This window comes from Vulpes vulpes, chromosome 9, assembly GCF_048418805.1.
Source record: "Vulpes vulpes isolate BD-2025 chromosome 9, VulVul3, whole genome shotgun sequence".
NCBI lineage: Eukaryota > Metazoa > Chordata > Mammalia > Carnivora > Canidae > Vulpes > Vulpes vulpes.
The window spans coordinates 90,207,158-90,230,190 of NC_132788.1; the positions used below are offsets into that span (position 1 = coordinate 90,207,158).

The 23,033-nt window shown below is 40.3% G+C and overlaps 1 protein-coding gene across 11 annotated transcripts in view; it reads left to right on the plus strand.

Moving 5' to 3' along the window:
* Positions 1-1,645: 1,645 nt before the first annotated feature.
* NEK4 (NIMA related kinase 4) overlaps positions 1,646-23,033 on the plus strand; it is a 33,345-nt gene continuing 11,957 nt past the window's right edge. For 3 of the 11 annotated variants that reach the window (XM_072720881.1, XM_072720880.1, XM_072720882.1), the window contains exons 1-13: positions 1,808-2,099; positions 3,892-4,158; positions 5,292-5,489; positions 5,670-5,777; positions 7,264-7,418; positions 8,844-8,985; positions 15,459-15,608; positions 16,148-16,294; positions 16,746-16,812; positions 17,775-17,881; positions 19,412-19,500; positions 21,274-21,479; positions 22,171-22,304. In XM_072720881.1, coding sequence (XP_072576982.1) covers positions 2,007-2,099; positions 3,892-4,158; positions 5,292-5,489; positions 5,670-5,777; positions 7,264-7,418; positions 8,844-8,985; positions 15,459-15,608; positions 16,148-16,294; positions 16,746-16,812; positions 17,775-17,881; positions 19,412-19,500; positions 21,274-21,479; positions 22,171-22,304 — 1,863 coding nt within the window. In that variant the 5' untranslated portion in view covers positions 1,808-2,006. Of the gene's footprint in view, positions 2,100-3,891; positions 4,159-5,291; positions 5,490-5,669; positions 5,778-7,263; positions 7,419-8,843; positions 8,986-11,644; positions 12,050-15,458; positions 15,609-16,147; positions 16,295-16,745; positions 16,813-17,774; positions 17,882-19,411; positions 19,501-21,273; positions 21,480-22,170; positions 22,305-23,033 lie in introns of all 11 variants that reach the window. The other 8 variants (XM_072720877.1, XM_072720875.1, XM_072720874.1 and 5 more) reach the window with 6 other exon arrangements.

The window sequence follows — 23,033 nt, forward strand, 5'->3', positions numbered from 1 at the left end:
TTATTACAGTTTCAACCAAACCCAAGAATGTGACCTAATGGTCAACCTGAAATTTCCTGATCAGCACTAGTGAGATAATCTGTACAATTAAAATCCCTGCCATTTTCTCCGCCCCTCCCTCCCCCAAAAAAGAGGATGCTCTGGCCTGAAACTTTCAGGAATAACTGAAAGCTATTTCTTCTCTCTCTCTTTTCTTTCAGTAATCACTTCCTTCTTCTATCTTCCTTCCAGTAAAAACTTTTCCATCTTGAATAACCCCTTAGAGTATCTCTCTACTTGCTAAATACGATGCAGCTCTATTCACAAATGGCTTAATGGAGTCATGTAGATCTTCACATTTACTTGGTTGAATTTCTATTCTTTAACCTTCCCCATTCTCAACAAACAGGGGCAATATTGCCCCCAACTGGGCAAAAATTGGTTCTTGGATGTAGCAAAATGTTCCATTGCAAGGGGGTTGGATTCCAAGTCCTTGAGAAAGAAGCTCCAGTGTCACAGGAGACACACATGTATTTATCCGATTGGGACAAAGGGAGGGTTTAGGCAAATGCTCTAGAAAAGAGCAGGGAAAGGTCAGTTGGATCAAACAACAAATTCTTTGGGCAGCTTTGAACTTTCACACACGGGTCTTTTAAGGAGGGTCCTCTGACAGACACTACATTCAGCTGTTAAAAACCGTGCCAGAATCTGATCAAGTTACAGTGCAAGGGGGTTGGATGATGATGAGAGTTCTTGGGATGATGATGAGAGTTCTTTGGTTGGGATGATGATGAGAGTTCTTTGGTTGGGATGATGATAATGAGAGTTCTTTGGTTGGGATGATGATGAGAGTTCTTTGGTTGGGATGATGATGAGAGTTCTTTGGTTGGGATGATGATAATGAGAGTTCTTTGGTTGGGATGATGATAATGAGAGTTCTTTGGTTGGGATGATGATGAGAGAGTTGTTGGGATGATGATGAGAGTTCTTTGGTTGGGATGATGATGAGAGTTGTTGGGATGATGATGAGAGTTCTTTGGTTGGGATGATGATGAGAGTTCTTTGGTTGGATTGGTGATGAGAGTTATTGGGATGATGATGAAGGGTGTTGGGATGATGATGAGAGTTCTTTGCATTTAATGCGCAAGCTGAAGCGGTTAGGGGTGAGGGGTACAGATATCTTGAGTTGTTTTTGTTTGGTTTTTAGTATTTTATTTATTTATTCATGAGACACACACACACACACACACACACACACACACACACACAGAGGCAGAGACACAGGCAGAGGGAGAAGCAGGCTCCATGCAGGGAGCCCGACGCGGGACTCGATCCCGGGTCTCCAGGATCACATCCCGGGCTGCAGGCGGTGCTAAACCGCTGAGCCACCGGCGCTGCCCTTGAGTTGTTTTTGAAATGCATGCAAATAAGCTGGATTCCTAGATGCACACATTAACCGTTGTGTGACGTTACTTGTGGAATCTAGTCTGTCATCCCTCCATCAGAACGGGAGACTCAGGAGGAGAGGGACGTTGTCGGGCCGGCACACGGTAGGCGCTCGGCCAATAAAATGACTTGTACGTGGAATGACCAATACTTCCAAAGCGCTTAGATCAATACGTGGAATCAAGCTTCCGGGATTTCATTGTCCCCGGCCACCGGAAGTTCCCGGTGGGGTAACTGAGGCGGAAGGCGCGCGCGCCGGGAGCAGCGGAGCCGCTCTGGCCGCGGCGAGCCTGGACTCTATGGCGGGTCCTCCCGGCCGGCGGAACCCCTCTGGCCGCCCGGCGCTGAGGCTCGGTGGCGGGTGCTTCCGGGCGGCGGGAGCATGCGCGGTGCGGCGCTGGCCGGGATCGCTATGGCAGCGGCGTTGCTGTGGGCCCAGCCTCCGCGCTCCGGTCGCGGCCCGACAGTCTCAGCGGCGGCCGGCACCGCGGCCCCTTGGGCATGAGCGCGGTGTCCCGCCACGGCCCGCGACTCTGGCCGCCGCTGTCGCCGCATCTCAGTTTTGGGCCGGCGCCGGGAATATGCCCCTGGCCGCCTACTGCTACCTGCGAGTCGTGGGCAGGGGCAGCTACGGGGAGGTGACGCTCGTGAGGCACCGGCGGGACGGCAGGCAGGTCGGCGGGGTTGGGGCCCGGCAGCGGGTGGAGGGCCGCCGTCCGCAGGCTAGGCCCCGGGTGGCCTGAAGGGGACACACCTCGGATGTCACTTCTTCGGGGAAGCCGCCCCATACCGCCAAGAGTAGGCCAGGCCTTACTGTAAGACGCGCCCCAAACTCCCTGTAGTTCTCCTTTACGGCATTAACTGCTGTGCTTGGGCTACACACCTTCCCCACTCTTGACAATGCCGTGAGCTGGTTCATTCCCACGACCCAGCACAGCGCCTGGCAGGTATTACTCTTTGTGTGAAGGGCCCCCTATACGTCTGACCTGGAGACTCCCTTAAACCTCAGCCCATCACCTTCCCGCCAAAGCTTTCAGGGTCTGCGTTTCAGTGATTAGCACCACCAACCATCCACGTGCCTAGGCTGGACATGCCCCGGGGTCATTCTTGACACACACTACTCCCCCCACCCCACCCCCATTCATCTATCCAAGAAGCCAGCAGGCCTCTTTATCTCCACTGGTACCACCCCAGTCCAGGACTTGGCCTCCAGGATCCTTCCTGCCTCATGGCTTGCTCTTCATCACTTTCATTGCCATCTCATTGATTCTTCTAAAACTTAGAGCTAATGTTGTCACTCCTTTCTTCCAAGCACTTTATCCTATTACCCTCAGGGTAATGAGCCAGTTCTTTAAAGTGATTTATAAGAAGTGTGACCATATAATGTTATGATCCAAACTGGGACAATTTAGAAACTGGAGGCACTATTTTTTTTTAAAAGATTGGTTGATTGATTGATTGATTATAGACATAGAGAGAGAGAGAGCCAGAGACACAGGCAGAGGGAGAAGCAGTCTCCATGCTGGGATCTCTACATGGGACTCAATCCCGGGATTCCAGGATCAGGCCCTGGGCCAAAGGTGGCACTAAACCCCTGAGCCACCCAGGGATCCCCTAGAAACTGGAGGCACTATTAATAATTACACCGGGGGACGGTGGCAGTGCCCCGGGCAAGCTGAAAGATGTTTCTCCAAGTATAAGGCCCTCTAGCCTCTTGTGCCTGGTGTTCGGTGCAGGTAGCTCTGCCTAAAACACAAGCTCAGTCAAATAAGAGATTTATTCAGTAACAATAAGGGGATGAGATGGATTTTTTTGAGTAGGTGGTGGGGTATTAATTGTAACAAGGTTGTAATAATAGTCCCTCACATTTGAGCAGTAGTTTACAAAGCACATTTATGTATATATGCTTGTTGATTAATGAATTGTATGGACCGTTAATTGGTGGTGGGGCAGTGTATTAGGTGTCAAAGGATATTGACCTTTTTTGAAGTGGGGATAATTTTTAATGTTGACAATCAGTGATTTTTAACCTTATTAGGCCATGGATCCCTTTGAATATCTAATGCAATCTATGGACCCATTCTGTCTGCAGATATATTTTCAAACCATATATTCTAAAACTTTGTAGGGGGTATTTAGACTTGAAGGAATCTTTACCACTGTTTTAATGGTCGATCCAGTTGTATGCTAATATGGACTCATTTTTTAGCCATTAATGGAATTGTATACTGTAGATGGAAAGTATAGTAAATTGTTTGTGGCCCTTCAGCCTAAATCTAACCTGTTGAAACTATCAGTAAATTATAGCAAATCTCTTCTCCAGTTTTCTGAATAACAAAATGAGTAGGTTATTTGGCAGGCTCCAGGAGGTTGGTTTTGAGAATAGTCAGGAGAACCCTTAAAAATTCCGAACCTTTAAACTGTATGCTTATTTGCACGTTGAAAAATCATGTGTTTTTTCTATAGTATGTCATCAAAAAGCTGAACCTCCGAAATGCCTCCAGCCGAGAGCGGCGAGCTGCTGAACAGGAAGCTCAGCTTTTGTCTCAGTTGAAGCACCCTAATATTGTCACCTACAAGGAGTCGTGGGAGGGAGGGGACGGTCTGCTGTACATTGTCATGGGCTTCTGCGAAGGAGGTGATCTGTACCGAAAGCTCAAAGAACGGAAGGGGCAGCTTCTGCCTGAGAGTCAGGTGGTGGAATGGTTTGTTCAGATCGCCATGGCTCTGCAGGTACTGTCCAGACTCACAGCATTCCACTTGCTCCAAGGTGACAGGGGGATGGCAGGTGAATTTTAGGAAAATGCTTCCTCAAATGCTTACATGAAAAAAAAATGTGTTTAAAAAAAAATCCATTCATGAAGTAGACCCAGCCCCTCTTGCTGTAGCATTAGTGTTTCTGAATAAATGATGTCTATTTTGAAGTAAACATGGATTTCAATTTGCAGGGGATGCCAGTTTCTGTTCATTTAATATTTATAACAAAATCAATTTTAAGATTGATTTTGATTGAGTCGACAAAGAGCAAAAATTGACCATGTTTGTTATCAGCTGGTCAGCTATATCATACACTAGGTGGTTGGGCTAATTAATATGCTTAAATTGTGGGGATATGGGCTTTAACTCTCCTGTGGCAGAGAGAGTGGAAACACAAAACATGCCTGTGTTGGAATGTACACATATTCAAACTTGAGACTGTTTAAAAAATACCACTCTGGAACTGGACAGATTTGTCCAGAATAGATTGACCGTGTTTAAATTTTAAGATACTCTGTCTAAATAAAAGTGATCTTGTTATATTTGAGAATATTATTAAGCTAAAGATTTCATGAGTCTGAGGGGAATGTGCATCTGACCCTGTGTGAATTGTCCTTCTCCCTTCAGTGGGAGTTTGTAAGCGTATTGTTAGCTGGATCCATTTAATGCTAAATTTATATGGTAAAATTTTCAAAGTACCAGGGGATAGTTTTGAAGGATACTGGGCAAATTAATGTGTGGAACTTAATTTCTTGCTTTGGAAAGTTATAAATCAGACTTTTTATTTAGAGATGATAAGATAGTAGCATTTTGTTATTTAGGTGACTGAGATTCTTTAACTCTTGCAATTGTTTTTTTTTTTTTTAAAGATTTTATTTATTTATTCATGAGAGACACAGAGGCAGAGAGAGAAGCAGGCTCCTTGTGGGGAGCCCAATGTGGGACTCGATCCCTGAGACTCCAGGATCACACCCTGAGCCAAAGGCAGATGCTCAGCCATTGAGCCAATCAGTCTTCCCAACTCCTGCAATTGTTGATAATGTAAGAAGTCAGGAATAAGTAAGTAGATAAGTATATTTATATTTAATGAAGTTTTATTTTCTCCTCAGTATTTACATGAAAAACATATCCTTCATCGAGATCTGAAAACTCAAAATGTCTTCCTAACAAGAACAAATATCATCAAAGTAGGTGACCTAGGAATTGCACGAGTGTTAGAGAACAATGGTGACATGGCTAACACTCTCATCGGCACACCCTACTACATGAGCCCTGAATTGTTTTCAAACAAACCTTACAACTATAAGGTAGGATTGGGCTGTGTATTCCAGCTCACTTTTTCTCTAGGACAGAATTTGTAACTTCAGAACCCATCAGATAGAAAATCAGAGGAATACTCTGTGAATTGGCTTAAGGAAAATATTTTCTATTTTGTTTTGTCAGTAAGGTATTCTGACATTTGACTATTTACTATTTTCCTTTTCTAGTCGGATGTTTGGGCTCTGGGATGCTGTGTTTATGAAATGGCTACCCTGAAGCATGCTTTCAATGCAAAAGACATGAATTCTTTAGTTTATCGGATTATTGAAGGAAAGGTAAAGAATATTCTGGAACTGATTGTTTTTAATATTAGAAGCAAGATTAATCTGATGTAGCATTGTAAGTAGCTATTGGCAAAAATAAAATCATTGATATTGGATGGATAGGTAAGAATGGAAGGTCCTTTCTATGGGGCGGTTGAACTAGAAAGAGGAGGGGTTGATCGTATTTTAATATTAATTTGTAAAAGTGGGTTAATGGTTCTGAAGAATTGGCTTTTTGAAAACTACCACCTTGTAACCACAGGATGTGCCGGTGCCCTGAGAGGATATTAGCTCCTAAGCAGCTATGGTTAAATTAGCCCCATCTGAAATTAGTCCACTCTGGGCAGAGTACCCATTCCATTCCCAGCTTGCTTAGTACCTGGTGATTGTAAGGCACTTTGCAACAATGTAAAATAATAATAAAAAACAAAAATAAAATGAGCCTATTCTTTGAGATGTTGCTCCTTTGATAGTCATCACAATTACAAATAGCCAATTAAAAACTGCAGAAAGCAATGTGTACGACATAGGCACCAAAGTGACCACCTTTATATGTTACTTCCATGAGGCTAGCTGTCCTCCACACTCTATTAAGTTTTAAAGCTGTAAACCATCTACTGATTTTAATATTATGCCACAACTCACTTTCATTTTAATTTCAAAATATTTAAAAACACAAAAAAAGTAAAATGTGCCCCTAATTCTACTACTTATAGAATCAAACAAGAAAGGAGTGAAATTCCCCTCTCCTTCTATTCTTTTCTGTCTTCTTTCTTTCTATCTTCTTTTCTATCTTCTATCTTCCACCATTGCTAAAAAATTTTGTGCACAGCCTTCTTAGCATTTTCCTGTCTAAAAATATACGTCAGTCTGTGTGTATATATGCACATATACACATAGGCACTTTTAAAAGAGTAATTGAAATGGAATCAGGCAGTACATACTGGTATACAACTTGTTCTTTGAAGTTAATATATGAGGACATCTTTTGAGGTCAGTACCTGTCTCATATTTTAAGAAGCTGCCTAGCATTTTATTAGAAGGGTGTACCATAAGCTATGTTCTGGATAGACATTTAAGTTTCCAGTTGTTTACTGCTGCAAGAACAATGCTGCAGTGAATATCCTGGTACATAAGTCTTTAGGAACTCATGTTCTTATTTCTGAAGGAGAGAGTCCTCAAATGGGACTGCTGGTTTGAAAAATATACTTTTATAGTCTCACAACATGTTGCCATGACCAGGACACTAGTAAACTTCCTGTATACTGGCTCTTTTCTGCTTCTGTGGATAATGACTTTAAAAAAAAAAATCTTTTTTTTTGATGGGCCACAAAGCAAAGTTTGTTGAGCGATAGTACAAAGCTCCTGAAGAGGGAGGGGACCCCGAGAGGGTTGCCCTGTGGATAATGACTTTAAAGAAATATTGGGAAATCTTTACTTTTTCCTTATACTTTGCTCTGTAAGACCATAGTCATAATCATATTATTTCTCTTTGTAGCTGCCACCAATGCCAAAAGATTATAGCCCAGAGCTAGCAGAACTGATAAGAACAATGCTGAGCAAGAGGCCTGAAGAAAGACCCTCTGTGAGGAGCATCCTGAGGCAGCCTTACATAAAGCGCCAAATCTCTTTGTTTTTGGAGGCCACAAAGGCGTAAGATACTTCCCTTGCAAATAGGTGGCTAAACAAATGAATACAAGAAGGTAGCTTCTATAATTTTCATATGTAAGAATTTATGGTGAGGTTATATTTATTTATTTATTTATTTATTTATTTTTGAGAGAGAGAGAGAGAAGGGAGGAGGAGCAGGGGCAGAGGAGAGAGAATCTTAAGCAGGCTTCACACCTAGTGCAGTGCCTGACGCGGGGCTTGATCTCACAACCCTGAGACCGTAGCCTGAGCTGAAATTCGAGTCAGATACTTAACCAACTGAGCCACCCAGGCACCCCTGTGGTGAGTTTTTTTAAACATGAAGGAAAATTGCATGATTAGGGCATATGTTGAGATTTACTTAATTGCTAAAATCAAAAATCTAGAAAATCATTTAGAGAGTCACTTTAACATTCCTCAGGGTTCCAAGATATATCATGTATGATTCTTTCAAAAGGATATATGTTTAAGAAACCATATGAAAACGAGATTATCTAAGAAGTCTGTTGTATGTGAGAGCACAGTCTTTGCCTTGTGACATGTTTTGAGAGCAATACTAGAGAGGCCCCAGGGGATAAAGAAAAACCACCATTTTATTTACATTGTCTGTTTGATACAAACAGACCTTTGGCCTTCAGCAGCACTAGTCTTGTGCTCCCATTAAATTCTCCAGAGGGCTAGTAGGTGTAGAAATGTCACACTATAAGAGTTAGGAAGGGGTGCTTGGGTGGCTTAGTCAGATAGCATCTGCTTTCAGCTCAGGTCATAATCTCAGGATCGTGGTTTCGAGTCCCACTTCAGGCTCCCTACTCAGCAAGGAGCCTGCTTCTCTCTCTCTCCCTCTGCCCCTCCCCCTGTTTGTGTTTGTGTTCTCTCTCTGAGAACACATACATACATACATAAATCTTTTTTTAAAAAAAATATTTAAAAGAGTCGGAGATATTAATCCTGTACATTTTTATTCTGCAAGGCCAGGCTGAGCATACCTGTCCTTCTTACCCTCAAACTTGGCAAAGCAGTTGTGGTATAGTTATGTGAAACTTGTGAACATGTGAAACTTGAAAATTCCATGCATGAGGTAGTTTCTCATAGATTTCTGATGGTGAATAATCTTGTATTTATAGACACCAGTATTTCTTCTAACACCCTCTTTCTGTTCCAGGATCCAATTCAGGATTCCATATTGCATTTAGTCCTCTTGTCTCCTTAGTCAACTTGTGTCTGTGACAGTTTCTCACCTTCTTTGTTTTTCATGACCTTGATTAATTTTGAAGAGTACTGGTCAAGTATTTTGCTGAATGCCCTCTGGTTTTTAGATGACTCTTCTAAATGGGGCAGTTTTTATACTACATACACATATTTCCTTATATATGTAAAAGCCTTTAATCTTCACTATACTGATAATATTTTTTTTCCTTCCTCATAAAGAAAAACATCCAAAAGTAATATTAAAAACAGTGACTCTAAATCAAAGCCTGTTGCCACAGTGGTCTCTGGAAATGCTGAATCGAGTCATAAAGTAGTTCCCCTCCAGCCACAGTCTTCTGAGGGCTCCAAGACATATGTAATGGTATGTTTCTTTTTAAAGGGTATATATTTTAGAAACTATTAAAACGATAGGTTATTGGGGCTCCTGGGTGACTCGGCTGTGTAAGTGTCTGCCTTCGGCTTAGGTCATGATCCCAGGGTGCTGGGATTGAGCCCCAAGTGGGGCTCCTTGCTCAGCAGGGAGCCTGCTTCTCCCTGTCCCTCTGCTGCTCTCCCTGCTTGTGTTCTCTTGCTCTCTCAAATAAATAAAATCTTTAAAAACCAACAAGCAGTAAGTTAAGCAGGTTATATAACATGAAGTTAATCACTTTCTAGTGAACCATTAATTACATTTAGTGCATTCACAGTATTGTGCAACCACCACCTCTGTCTAGTTTCAAAACATTCCACATCACCCCAAAAGGAAATCCCAGACCCATTAAGTAATCATCCTTATTCCCTCCTCCATCTGGCCCCTGGAAACCACCAGTGTGTATTCTGTCTCTATGGATTTGCCTATTCCGAGTATTTCATATAAATGAAATCATATAATATGTAACCCCTCGTGTCTGGCTTCTTTTACTGAGCGTGATGTTTTCTAGGTAGCATGTATCAGTACTCCATCTATTTTTATGTCTGAGTAATATTCCACTGTATGTATGCACCACAGTTTGCTTATCCATTCATTCATTGTTGGATATTGAATTGTTTTTGCCTTTTGGCTGTTGGCATGAACATTTGGGTACAAGTCTTTGAGTCCCTGTTTTCAGTTCTTTTGGGTATATAACTAGAAGTGCAATTGCTGTGCTATATGGTAGTTCTATATTTACTTTCTGAGGAACCAGCACACTGCTTTCCATAGTGGTTGCGTTTTACTTTTACTGCACGTTTTTACTGTGTGCAGCAATGCACAAGAGTTCCAGTTTCTCCACAACTCCACTAACCCTTGTGATTTTCTACTTTTCTGATTCTAACCGTCCTAGTGCATGTGAAGTGGTATCTCAGTGTAGTTTTGAGTTGCGTTTCCCTAATGACTAATGACTAATGACAGAGCATCTTCCCACAAGCTTCTTGGCCATTTGTATTCCTTCTCTTGAGAAATGCCTAGTAAGCACTTTGCCCATTTTTTAATTGGGTTTTTTGTATTTTTGTTGTTGAGTTCTAAGAGTTCTTTCTGTATTATGGGCACTGGATCCTTATCAGATACATGATTTACAAATATTTCTTCCCATGCTATAGATTGGCCTGTCACTTTCTTGATAATATCCCTTTATACACAAAAGTTTTTAATTTTGAGGAAGCCTGATTTATGTTTTTTCTTATGTTGCTTGTACTTTTGGTGTCATATCTAAGAATTTCTTGTTAAATCCAAGCTCATGACAGTGTATGCCTGTGTTTTAGGAGTTTTATAATTTTATCTCTTTTATTTAGTTTTTTTTTTTAAGATTTTATTTATTTATTCATGATAGAGACAGAGATACAGGCAGAGGGAGAAGCAGCCTCCATGCAGGGAACCCGACGTGAGACTCGATCCTGGGACTCCAGGGTCACGCCCTGGGCCAAAGGCAGGCGCTAAACTGCTGAGCCATCCAGGGATTCCCTTATATTTAGGTTGTTGATTCATTTTTAAATTTTTAAATTTATGTTTATTGTGGTGAAATAAACATGACATAGAATTTGCCTTTTTTTTTTTTTTTTTTTTTTATGATAGTTACACAGAGAGAGAGAGAGAGGCAGAGACACAGGCAGAGGGAGAAGCAGGCTCCATGCACCGGGAGCCCGATGTGGGATTCGATCCTGGGTCTCCAGGATCGCGCCCTAGGCCAAAGGCAGGTGCCAAACCGATGCGCCACCCAGGGATCCCCGAATTTGCCATTTTTGTAAAAGATTATTAGAGAGAGAAAGAGAGAAAGAGAGAGGACATGAGCAGGAAGGGGCAGAGGGACAGAGAATCTCAAGCAGACTTCACGCTGAGTGCAGAGTCCATTGCGTGGCTCGATCCCATGACCTTGAGATCACAACCTGAGCCAAAACCAAGAGTTGGACTCTTACCTAACCATGCCACCCAGGCATCCCAGAACTTACCATTTTGAAACACCTCTAAGCCTACAATTTAGTAGCCTTAACTACACTCACAATATTGTGCAACCATTCCCACTATCTCCCAAATCCTTTTCATTATTCCAAGCAAACTGTACTCATTAAACAATAGTTCCCCATTCCTTCTGTTCCCAGGCCCACTGGGACCTCTAATCTACTTTCTGTGTCTATGAGTTTACCTATTCTAGATGAATAGAATCATACAATATTTGTGCTTTTGTGTCTGGCTTATTTTATTTATCATGTTTTTACGATTCATCCATATTGTAGAATGTGTCAGTACTTCATTCCTTTTCACGACTGGGTAATATTCCATTGTTATGTGTGTATAATATTTTGTTTATCTCTTTATCTGCTAATGGACATGTTGGTTGTTCCACCTTTTGGCCAGTGTGAATAACGCTGCTGTAAACATTGGTGAGCAAATATCTGTTTGAGTCCCTACTTTCAGTTCTTTGGGATATTTACCTAGAAATGAGATTTCTGGGTTATATAGTGATTCTATCTATGTTTAACTTTCTAAGGAACTTGCTGTACCTTTTTTGAGTTATTTTTTGTGGTAGGAGGAATGCTGTAATAAGTTGGAAGCATATTTTCACCAGGGTGAAGACAAATGTTTGTCCCAGGAGAAACCCATAGTCATTGACCCCTTGAAGACACCAGCAAGCCTGAAAGGCCACAACTGCAAACCAGACGTGAGCGATACCTCAGAATCACTAGCCACAATCAGTAAAGTGAATATTGACATCCTACCTGCAGAAAGAAGGGATTCATTGAGTGATGGCTTAGTTCGGGAAAATCAGCCAAGACACTTAGACACCTCTAATGAGTTAGAAGGTAAATGCAGTATTTCTCAAGTGAAGGAGAAGCTGCAGGATGGCACTGAGCCCAGCACTCAACCCAGAAATGTAATTCCCTCATGGTTCTCTAATGATGTCACTGGGGAAAGGAGTGACCCAGCGAGACCTCTGCAGCCCCTAAACAAAGACCAAAAGTCAAAAGACCAGGTGAGTGATATGCATGAGGTGCTGGTTTCAGAGAGAGAGAGAGAAATGGAAAGTGTAGTCACAAAGATGTGAGTTGTGTTGTTTATTGTGTTCTAGTTGGCATTTTAGGAAAATCAGTTATTCTGTGTACCAGCTAAAGCATTACAGAAACTAAAGAATAGGACTCACAGAATCCTTAGATGCGTTATGCCCTGGCATAGGGTATTTGGTGGAAGCATGCTATTTGTATGTTTTTTCCCATTTATTTGTCACTCTTTCTTAGGCCTCCACCATGGATGGGTATGGAATTCCACCAAGTAGGTAACATCACGTTTCTTCTTGTGCTTGGCAAGTTAGTGATTGATCTGATTTCTTAAGGAATAGAAAAAAAAGTATTTTATGTGTTGGAACCAAAGGGGAAGGAAGAGGCAAAAGGAAAGTGGCAAAAGGATTTTGATACTAAGAGACTATTCTGAGTAAATTTAAAGGTTAACTTCTACTTCAACTTGGAAAGAAGCCCGAGTTAGATGCGTGGCAATAGCTGAGGATTAGAGAGAAAGCCAGAACGTTTGGTGAACTTTTGATTTTTATATGGAAGATATTCTAAAAATATATTTAAGATGTATCTTAATTATTTTTATAGTCTGTGTTAAAGTATTTAAATTTTATATATTAAATATATTTTCATATTTGATATCTTTTATGTAGATATATAAAAACTAATACACTTATATTCAAATGTTTTAAATTTTTATTCTTATGGGAAAGTCCAGGTATAATGCTTTTGTCATTTAAAGTCATTGGATTGAAGTCTTAAGCTTTCTTTGGACACTGGAATTCTTAGTACTTTATGGATAAATCTGTATGTGTCCTGCTTGTTCTGCCTGGCTCTCAAATTATATTCAGGTTTACTTGTTTCATTTTTTCTGTTTATTTTTCTAATTGTAAAAGTACCGACTCATTGGTTTTTAGTATATTTGTAGAATTGTACAGTCATCCTTGTCTAATTCCAGAACATTTCCATAACCTCAAAAAAAAATAGTTTCTTATAATAGTCACTGTCCTGGCCCCAGCCCCTGGCAACCATTGTCTGTATGGATTTGCCTATAATGAGCATTTCATGTACAGGCATACCTTACATGCCTGGTGATGTAGATATTGCCAGTTTAATTCCAGATCACCGTAAATAGAACGAATATTGCATTAAAGGGTGTCAGATTTAATCAGTGGATGTAAAAGTTACATTTACACTATGATCTAACCATTGTCTGAGCTTTCAGCAAGTCATAATCTGTTTGCTGGTGGAAGGTCTTGCCTCAGTGTTGATGGCTGCTGATTGATCAGCGTAGTGGTTGCTGAAGATTGGGGTGGCTGTGGCAATTTCTTTCAATAAGACAACAGTAAAGTTTGCCACATCTGTTGACTCTTCCTTTCATTTAAACACTTAGAAGCCATCGTAGGGTTATTAATTGGCCTGTTTTTAATATTATCATGTCTCAGGTTATAAGAAGGCCCAAGGAGAGGTAGAGTGATGGGGGGGGGGGGGGGGGGGAGCCAGTCAGTAAAGCAGTCAGAACACACACTTTTGTCAATTAAATTCTCCATCTCTTATGGGCACAGTTTGTGATGCCCCAAAACAATTACAATAGTAACATCAGAAATCACTGGTTACAGATCACCATAACGCACATAATACTATTGATAGTGTTTGAAATATTGTGAGAATTACTAAGATGTGAGTGACACAGAGACATAAAGTGAGCAGATGCTGCTGGAAAAATGATGCCAATAGATTTGCTCGTCGCAGGGTCACAAACTTTCCATTTGTAAAAAAAACACAATTATCAGTGAAGCACAATAAAGTGGAGCATAATAAAATGAGATATGCCTATAAATAGAATCATACATACAATTTATGGCCTAAGTAAAAGAAGGAGGCTTCTTTTACTTAGCATGATGTTTTCAAGGTTTTCCTTTTAATTTTTAAATTAAAAAAATTTTTTGAGCAATTTTATTTTTTTAAAGAATTTATTTATCTGAATGGGGAGAGAGTGTGTGCATGAGCAGTGAGGAAGGGTAGAAGGAGAGGGAGAAATAGACTCCCTGCTGAGCTGGGAGCTGATGTAGGACTCAATCCCAGGATCCTGAGATCATGACCTGAACTGAAGGCAGGTGCTTAACCAACTGAGGCACCCAAGTACCCCTGCATTCCTTTTTAAATTGCCAAATAAAGTCACTGTGTCTACACTGTATTTTATTTTTCCATTCATCAGTTGAACATTTGAATTGTTTTCACTTTTTGGTTACTGTGGATAATGCTATTATGAACATTCTTTTTTGTTATTGGTATGAACATTCTTTTACAAGTTTGTGTGTGAACATATGTTTTCAGTTCTCTTGGGTATATACCTGTGATTGGAATTGCTGGGTCATATGGTAACTCTATGTTTAACTTTTTAAGGAACTCTGAGACTGTTTTCCAAAGCAACTACATCACTTTACTTCCCAACAATATGTGAAAGTTACAGTTTCTCCACATCCTCACCAGTATTTGCTATTTTCTGGTTTTTTGATTCTGCCTGTCCTAGTGAATATGAAGTGCTATCTTATTGTGGTTTTGAGTTGCATCTCTCTAATGACTAATGATGTTCAGGATCTTTTCATGTGCTTTTTGGCCATTTCTATACCTACTTTGGAAAAATATCTATTCAGGTCTTTTTTTTCCCCTCTAAGATTTTGTGTATTTATTTGAGAGAGCGAGCATGTAAGCTGGGGAAGGAGAGGGAGAGAGAATCTTAAGCAGAATCTGTGCAGAGCACAGGGCTTGATCCCAGGGCTCTGAGAACATGACCTGAGCTGAAATCAAGGGTCAGCCGCTTAAACTGACTGAGCCACCCAAGCACCCCTTTGAAAACATAAATTGAACATCCGTAGTTTTGGGTTAATAACAATCTGAGTAATCTCATTAAAATAATTTTTTATTTTGGGCATCTAGGTGGTATAGTTGGTTAAGTGTTCAACTCTTGGTTTCGGCTCAGGTTGAGATCTTGGATCATAAGATCGAGCCCCACTACAGGCTCTGTACTGAGCATGGAGCCTGCTTGGGATTTTCTGCCCCTCCCACTCGTGCACTTGCATTCTCTCTCTCTCTCTCTTTCTTTCACTCTCTCTCTCTCAAATAAATAAATCTTAAAAAAAAAATAAGTACTTGTGTTTATTTGGGGAAAGAGAAAAAAAGCTAGAATATGTGGGTAACTGATGTCCGCATAATATCTTTACCTGTCAGCAGTGCAGATGAGCATGTATTTTGAAAAAGATGCTCCTCCTTTTCATTTCCACTTATAATTTTAAAATAGTTTGGCCTTTTGGAAATTCAAAAGACTATTTCATTATTCTGTTTTCTTGTTTGTTTCACTTTATTTTTTTTAAGGATCAAGTTGCTAATGAATGTGTTACAGAAAAACCAGACAGAACCGTCTCAGGTTTACAGCCGCACAGCTTTGGCTCTGAGCCCTCCCTTTCTCGACAGCGACGACAGAAGAAAAGAGAACAGCCTAAGCACAGTGGGGAAGAGAGACAGGTCAGTAGAGATATCTGTAGGGTAAGTCATTGTGCTGCTGCTGGGGAAATAGACTTTATTTAGACTGATTAGTAGTTGCCAAAAAGGCGCATAAGAAATTCAGGGAACATATGGAGAGGGGTGGCAATGGCGAGATGCTAAATATTAGTTTTCAAATCTCAGTGAGTTGGAAATAGAGTAAAGATTTTATCTTCCCCAGCAAAAATGTACAGATCATCTTGAGAGTTAAGAGAAGAAGCTAACAAGAGTAAATCTCTGATCCCTTCTGTGTTATGGTGATGAATAGCTTCTCCCTTCTGCAAAAAATCATGTTGACACCTCATTTCTTGAATTGACTTTCACAAGCCTCTCTGTAAGCTGCTTAGATGGTAATTCGCTTTTGGCAAAATTTCTTTGCAATACAGTGCAATGTTTTGAAGTTTTTGAGAGCAGATCATTAACAAATACAAAGGAGACTTACTGGTGGGGGAACTTTGGAGGTGGCTGTATATGAAATTGATAATTTTCCACCTCCCCCCTTTTATTCATTTAAATTCCAGGAGGCTCCTCCTCGACTTTTACCTTCTCTTCCCACCGCTGGAAAAAAGGATGTCACATTAACACAAAAAGATGCTGAAAACCAAAGTAGATTGGTCATTGGGTCTGCTGTGAGCTCCTTGAGGAGCAAGGAGGTGTCATCATCAAAGGTTTGTGGGAATGTATATTGGTTTTTTTCCAACCTTATAAAACTTTCTGATTGTAAAAATCCTGCATATAATGTGAAGTTTTGTATTAAAACATCTTACCCTGCTTCCTAGCAAACAACAGAGGGGACAAATTTGTGATTCTCAGCAGAAGCTTTTATTGAAATGGATGGACTCTATAGTTCCTGGGATGGTCACTTCTCCTACTTAATTAAGGAGAACAAGTAGATTCTAAATGTAGGAAAATTCAAAATTTTCCATGTCTTTCCAAAAATGAGTACTTACCCAAAATGAGAGTTGTGATCATTCATAGATAGTAGTTTTAACCATGATGTGGACTGGTTTCAAACAGATACTCCTTTAAAGGCCTATGCAGAGCCTTTCCTATAGTCATGCATTGCAGTTGTTACAAAAATAGTGAGTAGTAGTGAAAGTAACTGACTCTCTTTAAAAGGACCGACCATTATCAGCAAGAGAAAGGAGGCGACTAAAGCAGTCACAGGAAGAGATGTTTCCCTCAGGTAAAGTTTTCTCTTTCCTTTATCGATTGGAGGTTGTTGATACAGCTTATGGAGATAGCATTGGTTCTGATTGTGAGGTGTGAAGAATTTTCAGCATCAATGATCCATTTGGGAAATGGATTTGGAAGAATATTTTGAAATTTCTTTTTTTTTTTTTTTAATTTTTTTTTTATTTATGATAGTCACAGAGAGAGAGAGAGAGGCAGAGACACAGGCGGAGGGAGAAGCAGGCTCCATGCACCGGGAGCCTGATGTGGGATTCGATCCCGGGTCTCCAGGATCGTGCCCTGGGCCAAAGGCAGGCGCCAAACCGCTGCTCCACCCAGGGATCCCCTTGAAATTTCTTAATAAAAAAAATTTCTTAAACCTTTAAAAAATCAGAATAGGCTGTTGGGTCTGGAACTTGTATTATCAGAGGAAGGGGGTATTAAAAAGAGAAGAGGGCTTTGAGTGGCATTAACTCCTGGGATATTTTAGACAGGAAATCTAAACAGATTTAGATTTAATCTGTTTCCATATTCAGATTTTGCTGGACATGGAGTGCTATCTTCTCAGTAACAGAGTGGTGAAGCTGGGAGAATGGTGCTATCCTGGGCTGAGGGCTGCAATCATTCTTATTACTATAATCTGGAGACAGTACTAGCAGTTTCTATTTATTGAATGCTGATTGTGTTTCAGCATTATGGGAAGCATTTTAAGAGCATTATTTCATCTCTTGTTTATGGTAACTGTCAAAAATAGGCAGTATTATCTGCATTTTACAGCTGAGGAAACTGAGGCTTGGAGGGGTTACCTACCTGCCCAGGGTCACCGAGCTGGTGGACCTAGAACTGAGGTGGCAGACACCAGAGTGATGATGAAGATGCTATCTTTGTTACTTCTAGGCTGGCACTTGCTGTAACACCCTCTTCTGTTGAGGCCAGCCCACCACAAATAACTGCTAGGGGTGGTCACTTTTTCAGGCCCTTCAGTGAGGAGATCTCTGAGTGCATCAGGCCCGGGGAATTCACAAGAAGAAGGCCAGCCCACCCCTGCCCCGTGGTTGTCTTCTGATTGCAGTGTTGCTCAGGTACGTTACAGAGTCCTCTGGAAAATGGGAATGGGTCTACATCTGGCAAATCTAATACAGGAAACCTCATAAATGCCAACTCCATTGATTTCTGGAATGACACTGGCTTAAGTTATACCTTTCACTCTTGATAAGGAAAAGAACTGGTGAATAATAATTAAAAAGATTATTTTGGGGGTGTCTGAGTAGCTCAGTTGGTTAAGCATCTGCTTTCAGCTGAGGTCATGATCCCAGAGTCCTGGCATCAGACTCCCTGCTCAGCAGGGAGCCTGCTTCTGCCTCTCCTTCCGCCCCTCCCCCCAACTAGTGCTCTCTCTCACACACTGTCTCAAATAAATAAATAAAATCTTTAAAAAAAGATTATTTTTGATTCATTAAAGGAATGAGTTTTTCAGGTGCTCTTTTAAGCATAGTTACTGTCTTTTTTTAGGTAGTGTTTAATACAGGACTTCCAAAGGGCTTCCAAAGGACTTCCAAAGCAACATTTTGCTTATTTTGCTTTGTACCCAATATGCCTGTCTACCTGGCCAAATTTTAGTCTCCCTTATCTCTGCTCAATTTCCTATTTGTGTCTGAGTTCCTTAGCTTCTCGCCTAGGGAGGATACAGGGGTAGCATCTAGTGGCTAAATGAGTAGTTGCAAGGTTTCCAGCTCATGTTCATTTTCTGTGTAATGATACCCAGGGAATAGTTATCCACTTTTCTGTATTGCAGTTTCTGACATTATTTCTAGGAGCATATAATTATATTAAAAAATAGAAACTTCCTGCTCTTTGGGGATCCCTGGGTGGCTCAGCGGTTTAATGCCTGCCTTCGGCCCAGGGTGTGATCCTGGAGACCCGGGATCGAGTCCCACATCAGGCTCCCTGCATAGAGCCTGCTTCTCCCTCTGCCTGTGTCTCTGCGCCCCCCCCGTGTCTCTCATGAATAAATAAATAAAATCTTTAAAAAAAAAAAAAGAACCTGCTCTTGAAAGTAAGGAAGATTTGTTGCTTTAACAGTATTCTATGAAAAAAATAAATAAATAAAATAAATAAAAAAAAACAGTATTCTATGAATCAGTTGTTTTGCTAATCAAGATGTTCCTCTTCATTTTCCAGAGTAATAAGGTTTGTGTGTAATTAAATCAAGCTATCCTTTAAAGTATTTTAGCAAGCAGTCTCAGATATAAGCAAACTGAGATTGCTTTTATTTAGGTGGCATTTTACCTAGCTTAAAATTCCTTAGATTATTAGCCCTCTGTTTAGGAGTTGGAGTACCAGAACTATTTGTCTACTCTCCTCTGGAAAGGAAATTTCTTCATAGTTGAGACTTTCCAGGGAGTTTTACAAGTTTTAATGTTCTTCAGGGTTCACTTGTGAACTTTATGGGTGAACTGGGACATCATTTGGGTAAAGCCACTTGAATTTTTAGATTCTTAGTTTCCTCTGTTAAATCAGATCTTGGTGCACATTGTAACTATACATTGTGTCTAAGAGTGTTGCATCTAATAGTGTTGTCATGTGGAATTTTGTTTTTCCACACATGAAAGGAAAGGAAACTCATCCGCTGTCTGTCTGAGGATGAATTAAGTTCTTCTACAAGCTCAACTGATAAATCAGATGGGGATTCCAAGGATCGGTAAGGTTCTGTCTCCTTTCATAAACAATTTCTTTTTGAATTAATTCTAAATGTATATTTGTAGTAGTATTCAGACCCGTAGTGCTGTTATAGATAACATTATAAATGGGTTTTGGTAGATGATAGAGCTAAAAAACTATCTCTTCTAATGAACACATCTGATTTCATTCAGAATTCTTATAGAATGTCTTCTTAGATCTATGGTTTATAGTTTTCATCAGATTTGCAAAAATTTTGGCTGTTACTTCCTAATTTTTTTGGATCCTGCCTCTTGCCTTCATGAGAATTTTAATTTCATATATATTAGATTGTTTAAAATTGTCCCACAGCTCACTGATGTTGTTCCTGTTTTTTATACTTTTTTATGTTTCATTTTTCATAGATTCTACTACCATGTCTTTAGGTTCACTAATGTTTTCTTCATCATCTAGTCTGCTAATCCTATCTCATGCATTTAACACTGTATTTTTAATTTCTAGGAGTTCCATTTAAGTCTTTTTATATCTTCCATGCTTCTCCTTTTTTTTTAAATCAAGATTTTATTTATTTATTCATGACAGACACAGAGAGGCAGAGACATAGGCAGAGGGAGAAGCAAACTTCTTGCGGGAAGGGACCTGGACCCTGGGATCACCACCTGAGCCAAAGGCAGACACTCAACCACTGAGCTACACAGGCATCCCTTCCACGCCTCTCCTTAATATGTTAATGCATTCTTCTAAACTTGGACATGTGGAATATATTTATAATAACCACTTTAATGTCCTTATCTACAAATTCTATCACCTGTGTCACTTTTGGTCCTGTTTTTATTAACTGATTTGTTTCTTTTCATAAATGTTTGCTGTTTTCCTACTGCTTTGCATGTCTGGTATTTTTCATTGTATGCCAAACATGGTCAATTTGATCACATTTGGGGCTGGTAATTTTTGTATTTCTTTGAGTATTCTTTGTACTTTGTACATGAATGTAATTTACTTAAAAATAGTTAGGCAGGGGATCCCTGGGTGGCGCAGCGGTTTAGCGCCTGCCTTTGGCCCAGGGCGCAATCCTGGAGACCCGGGATCGAATCCCACGTCGGGCTCTCGGTGCATGGAGCCTGCTTCTCCCTCTGCCTGTGTCTCTGCCTCTCTCTCTCTCTCTGTGTGTGTGATTATCATTAAAAAAAAAAAAAATAGTTAGGCAGATAGGGTGCCTGGGTGGCTCAATCAGTTAAGCATCTGTCTTCAGCTCAGGTCACGATCCCATGGTCCTGGGGTCAGGCCCTGCATCAAGCTCCGGGCTCAGCGGGAAGTCCGCTTCTCCTTCTGCCACTCCCCCAGCTTGTGCTCTCTCTCTCAAATAAATAAAAATCTTTTTTAAAAAATGGGCAGAATATATACATAGAACCTGGGGCTTCTTCTTTCTTTTCTAAGATTTCACTCTCACTTTCTAGTGGCTGTGGTTGTCTTGAACTCTGTCCTTTGGTTTTGCAGGCTAGAAAGACCATGGGTTTTCTGCTGTACTTGAGCAGCCTGTGGCTGGCCCTTAGGCTAAAACATGTTGGCTTCCCTCCAGAACCTGCCTACAGGTTTTGTATGTTCTCTGTTGTCTTCACATACTGGATTTTTGTGTTTTGTTGAGTTTATACTTATTATTTACAGAAGGGTCTGTTAGTAAGAACTTACTTAGCTATTTAGAAGCAGAACTTCCTAAATGTTGTTTTGCATCTAATTTTTTAATGAAAAATTGTCATAAAGCCAATGAAATCACAGGGGAATTTTTTTTTCCCAGGAAATGTCATACAAATGAAATGAGTGACTTGGTGCAGTTGATGACTCAGACCCTAAAACTGGAATCTAAAGAGAGCTGTGAAGATCTCCTGGTTCCAGATCCAGTGTCAGAATTTAAACTTCATCGGAAGTACCGGGATACGCTGATACTTCATGGAAAAGTTGTGGAAGAAGCTGAGGACCTTCATTTTAAACAACTACCTTCCGGTGATCAGTTTATTCTTTACAGCAAACTGGAGAGCATGCTTATTGGAGAAATGTGTCACACTAAGAAAAAAATTCTCCCAAAATTTTTTTGCTTTTTTATTATTTTGTTTGGATAGCTCCATAAAAGGCATATCTTGTTTTATTCAACAGTTGTGTTCCTGAAAAATTACATGAAAACTGTTTTTTTTTTTTTTTAAATAAATATAAATGCATGTTTGGATTTTTTCACATGGCTTTTCTTGAAATAAGACAGTTGTGGATTTTAGGTTTAGGAGATGGTAAGGAGAAATGAAGTATAAGTTTATATATATGTACCATACATATGGAATATATATGTATATATATTTGTCATTAAAAATACATGAAGGTATTAAATCCAACTCTTGTCAAAGTGAAAAGAATTTTAACATGACAAGATTTTTTTTAAGATTTTATTTATTTATTCATGAGAGACACAGAGAGAGAAAGAGAGGCAGAGACACAGGCTGAGGGAGAAGCAGGCTCCATGCAGGGAGCCTGATGTGGGACTCGATCCTGGGACCCCAGGATCACGCCCTGGGCCAAAGGCAGGCGCTTAACTGCTGAGCCACCCAGGGATCCCACAGGACAAGATTTAAAAAAAAAAAACATGTTCTTCTTCCTGCAGTGGTGAAAGTATTTATTTTTCCCTGTCTTTGTTACTGCTTTTTAGCTGTCATGCCAGGTTCTGAAAAGATCAGAAGAATAGTTGAAGTCTTGAGAGCTGATGTAATCCAGGGCCTGGGAATTCAGCTTTTAGAACAGGTGTATGATCTTTTGGAAGAAGAGGATGAATTGCAGAGAGAGGTGAGTGTCCCATTAGCTATGTCAGCTACATATGCTATAGAATTCTTTTTAACAGACTTTTGAAATATAATTTATATACTATACATTTCATCTGTTTAAAGTGTACCATTCAGTGGTTTTAAGGATGTTCACAGAGTTTCATTACAACAAGCAATGTTAGGACATTTAATACCCCAGAAGAAACCATGTGCTCATCACTCTCCATTGTCCTCCAAGCCTTCTACCCCTAAGCAACCACTGATATTTCTGTGTCTATAGATTTGCCTGTTCTGGACATTTCATTAAAATGGAATCTATAAAACACGTGACCCATTTACATTGTGATTGGCTTCTCTCAGCATAATGTTTTCTTTTCTTTCTTTTTTTTTTTTTTTTTTAAGATTTTATTTATTTATTCATGAGAGACACAGAGAGAGAGGCAGAGACATAGGCAGAGGGAGAAGCAGGCTACCCATAGGGAGCCTGACGTGGTACTTGATCCCAGGACCCCGGGATCACGACCTGAGCCAAAGGCAGATGCACAACCACTGAGCAACCCAGGTGCCCTTAGTATAATGTTTTCAAGATTCAACCATGTTGTAGCATATCTCACATTCTTCGTTGTTTTATATGGTCAGATAATATTCCATTATGTGGCTATATCACATTTTGTTTATCTTTTCATCAGCTGATGGACACTTAGGTGGTTTCCACTGTTTAGCTATTATGAATAATGCTGCTGTGCATATT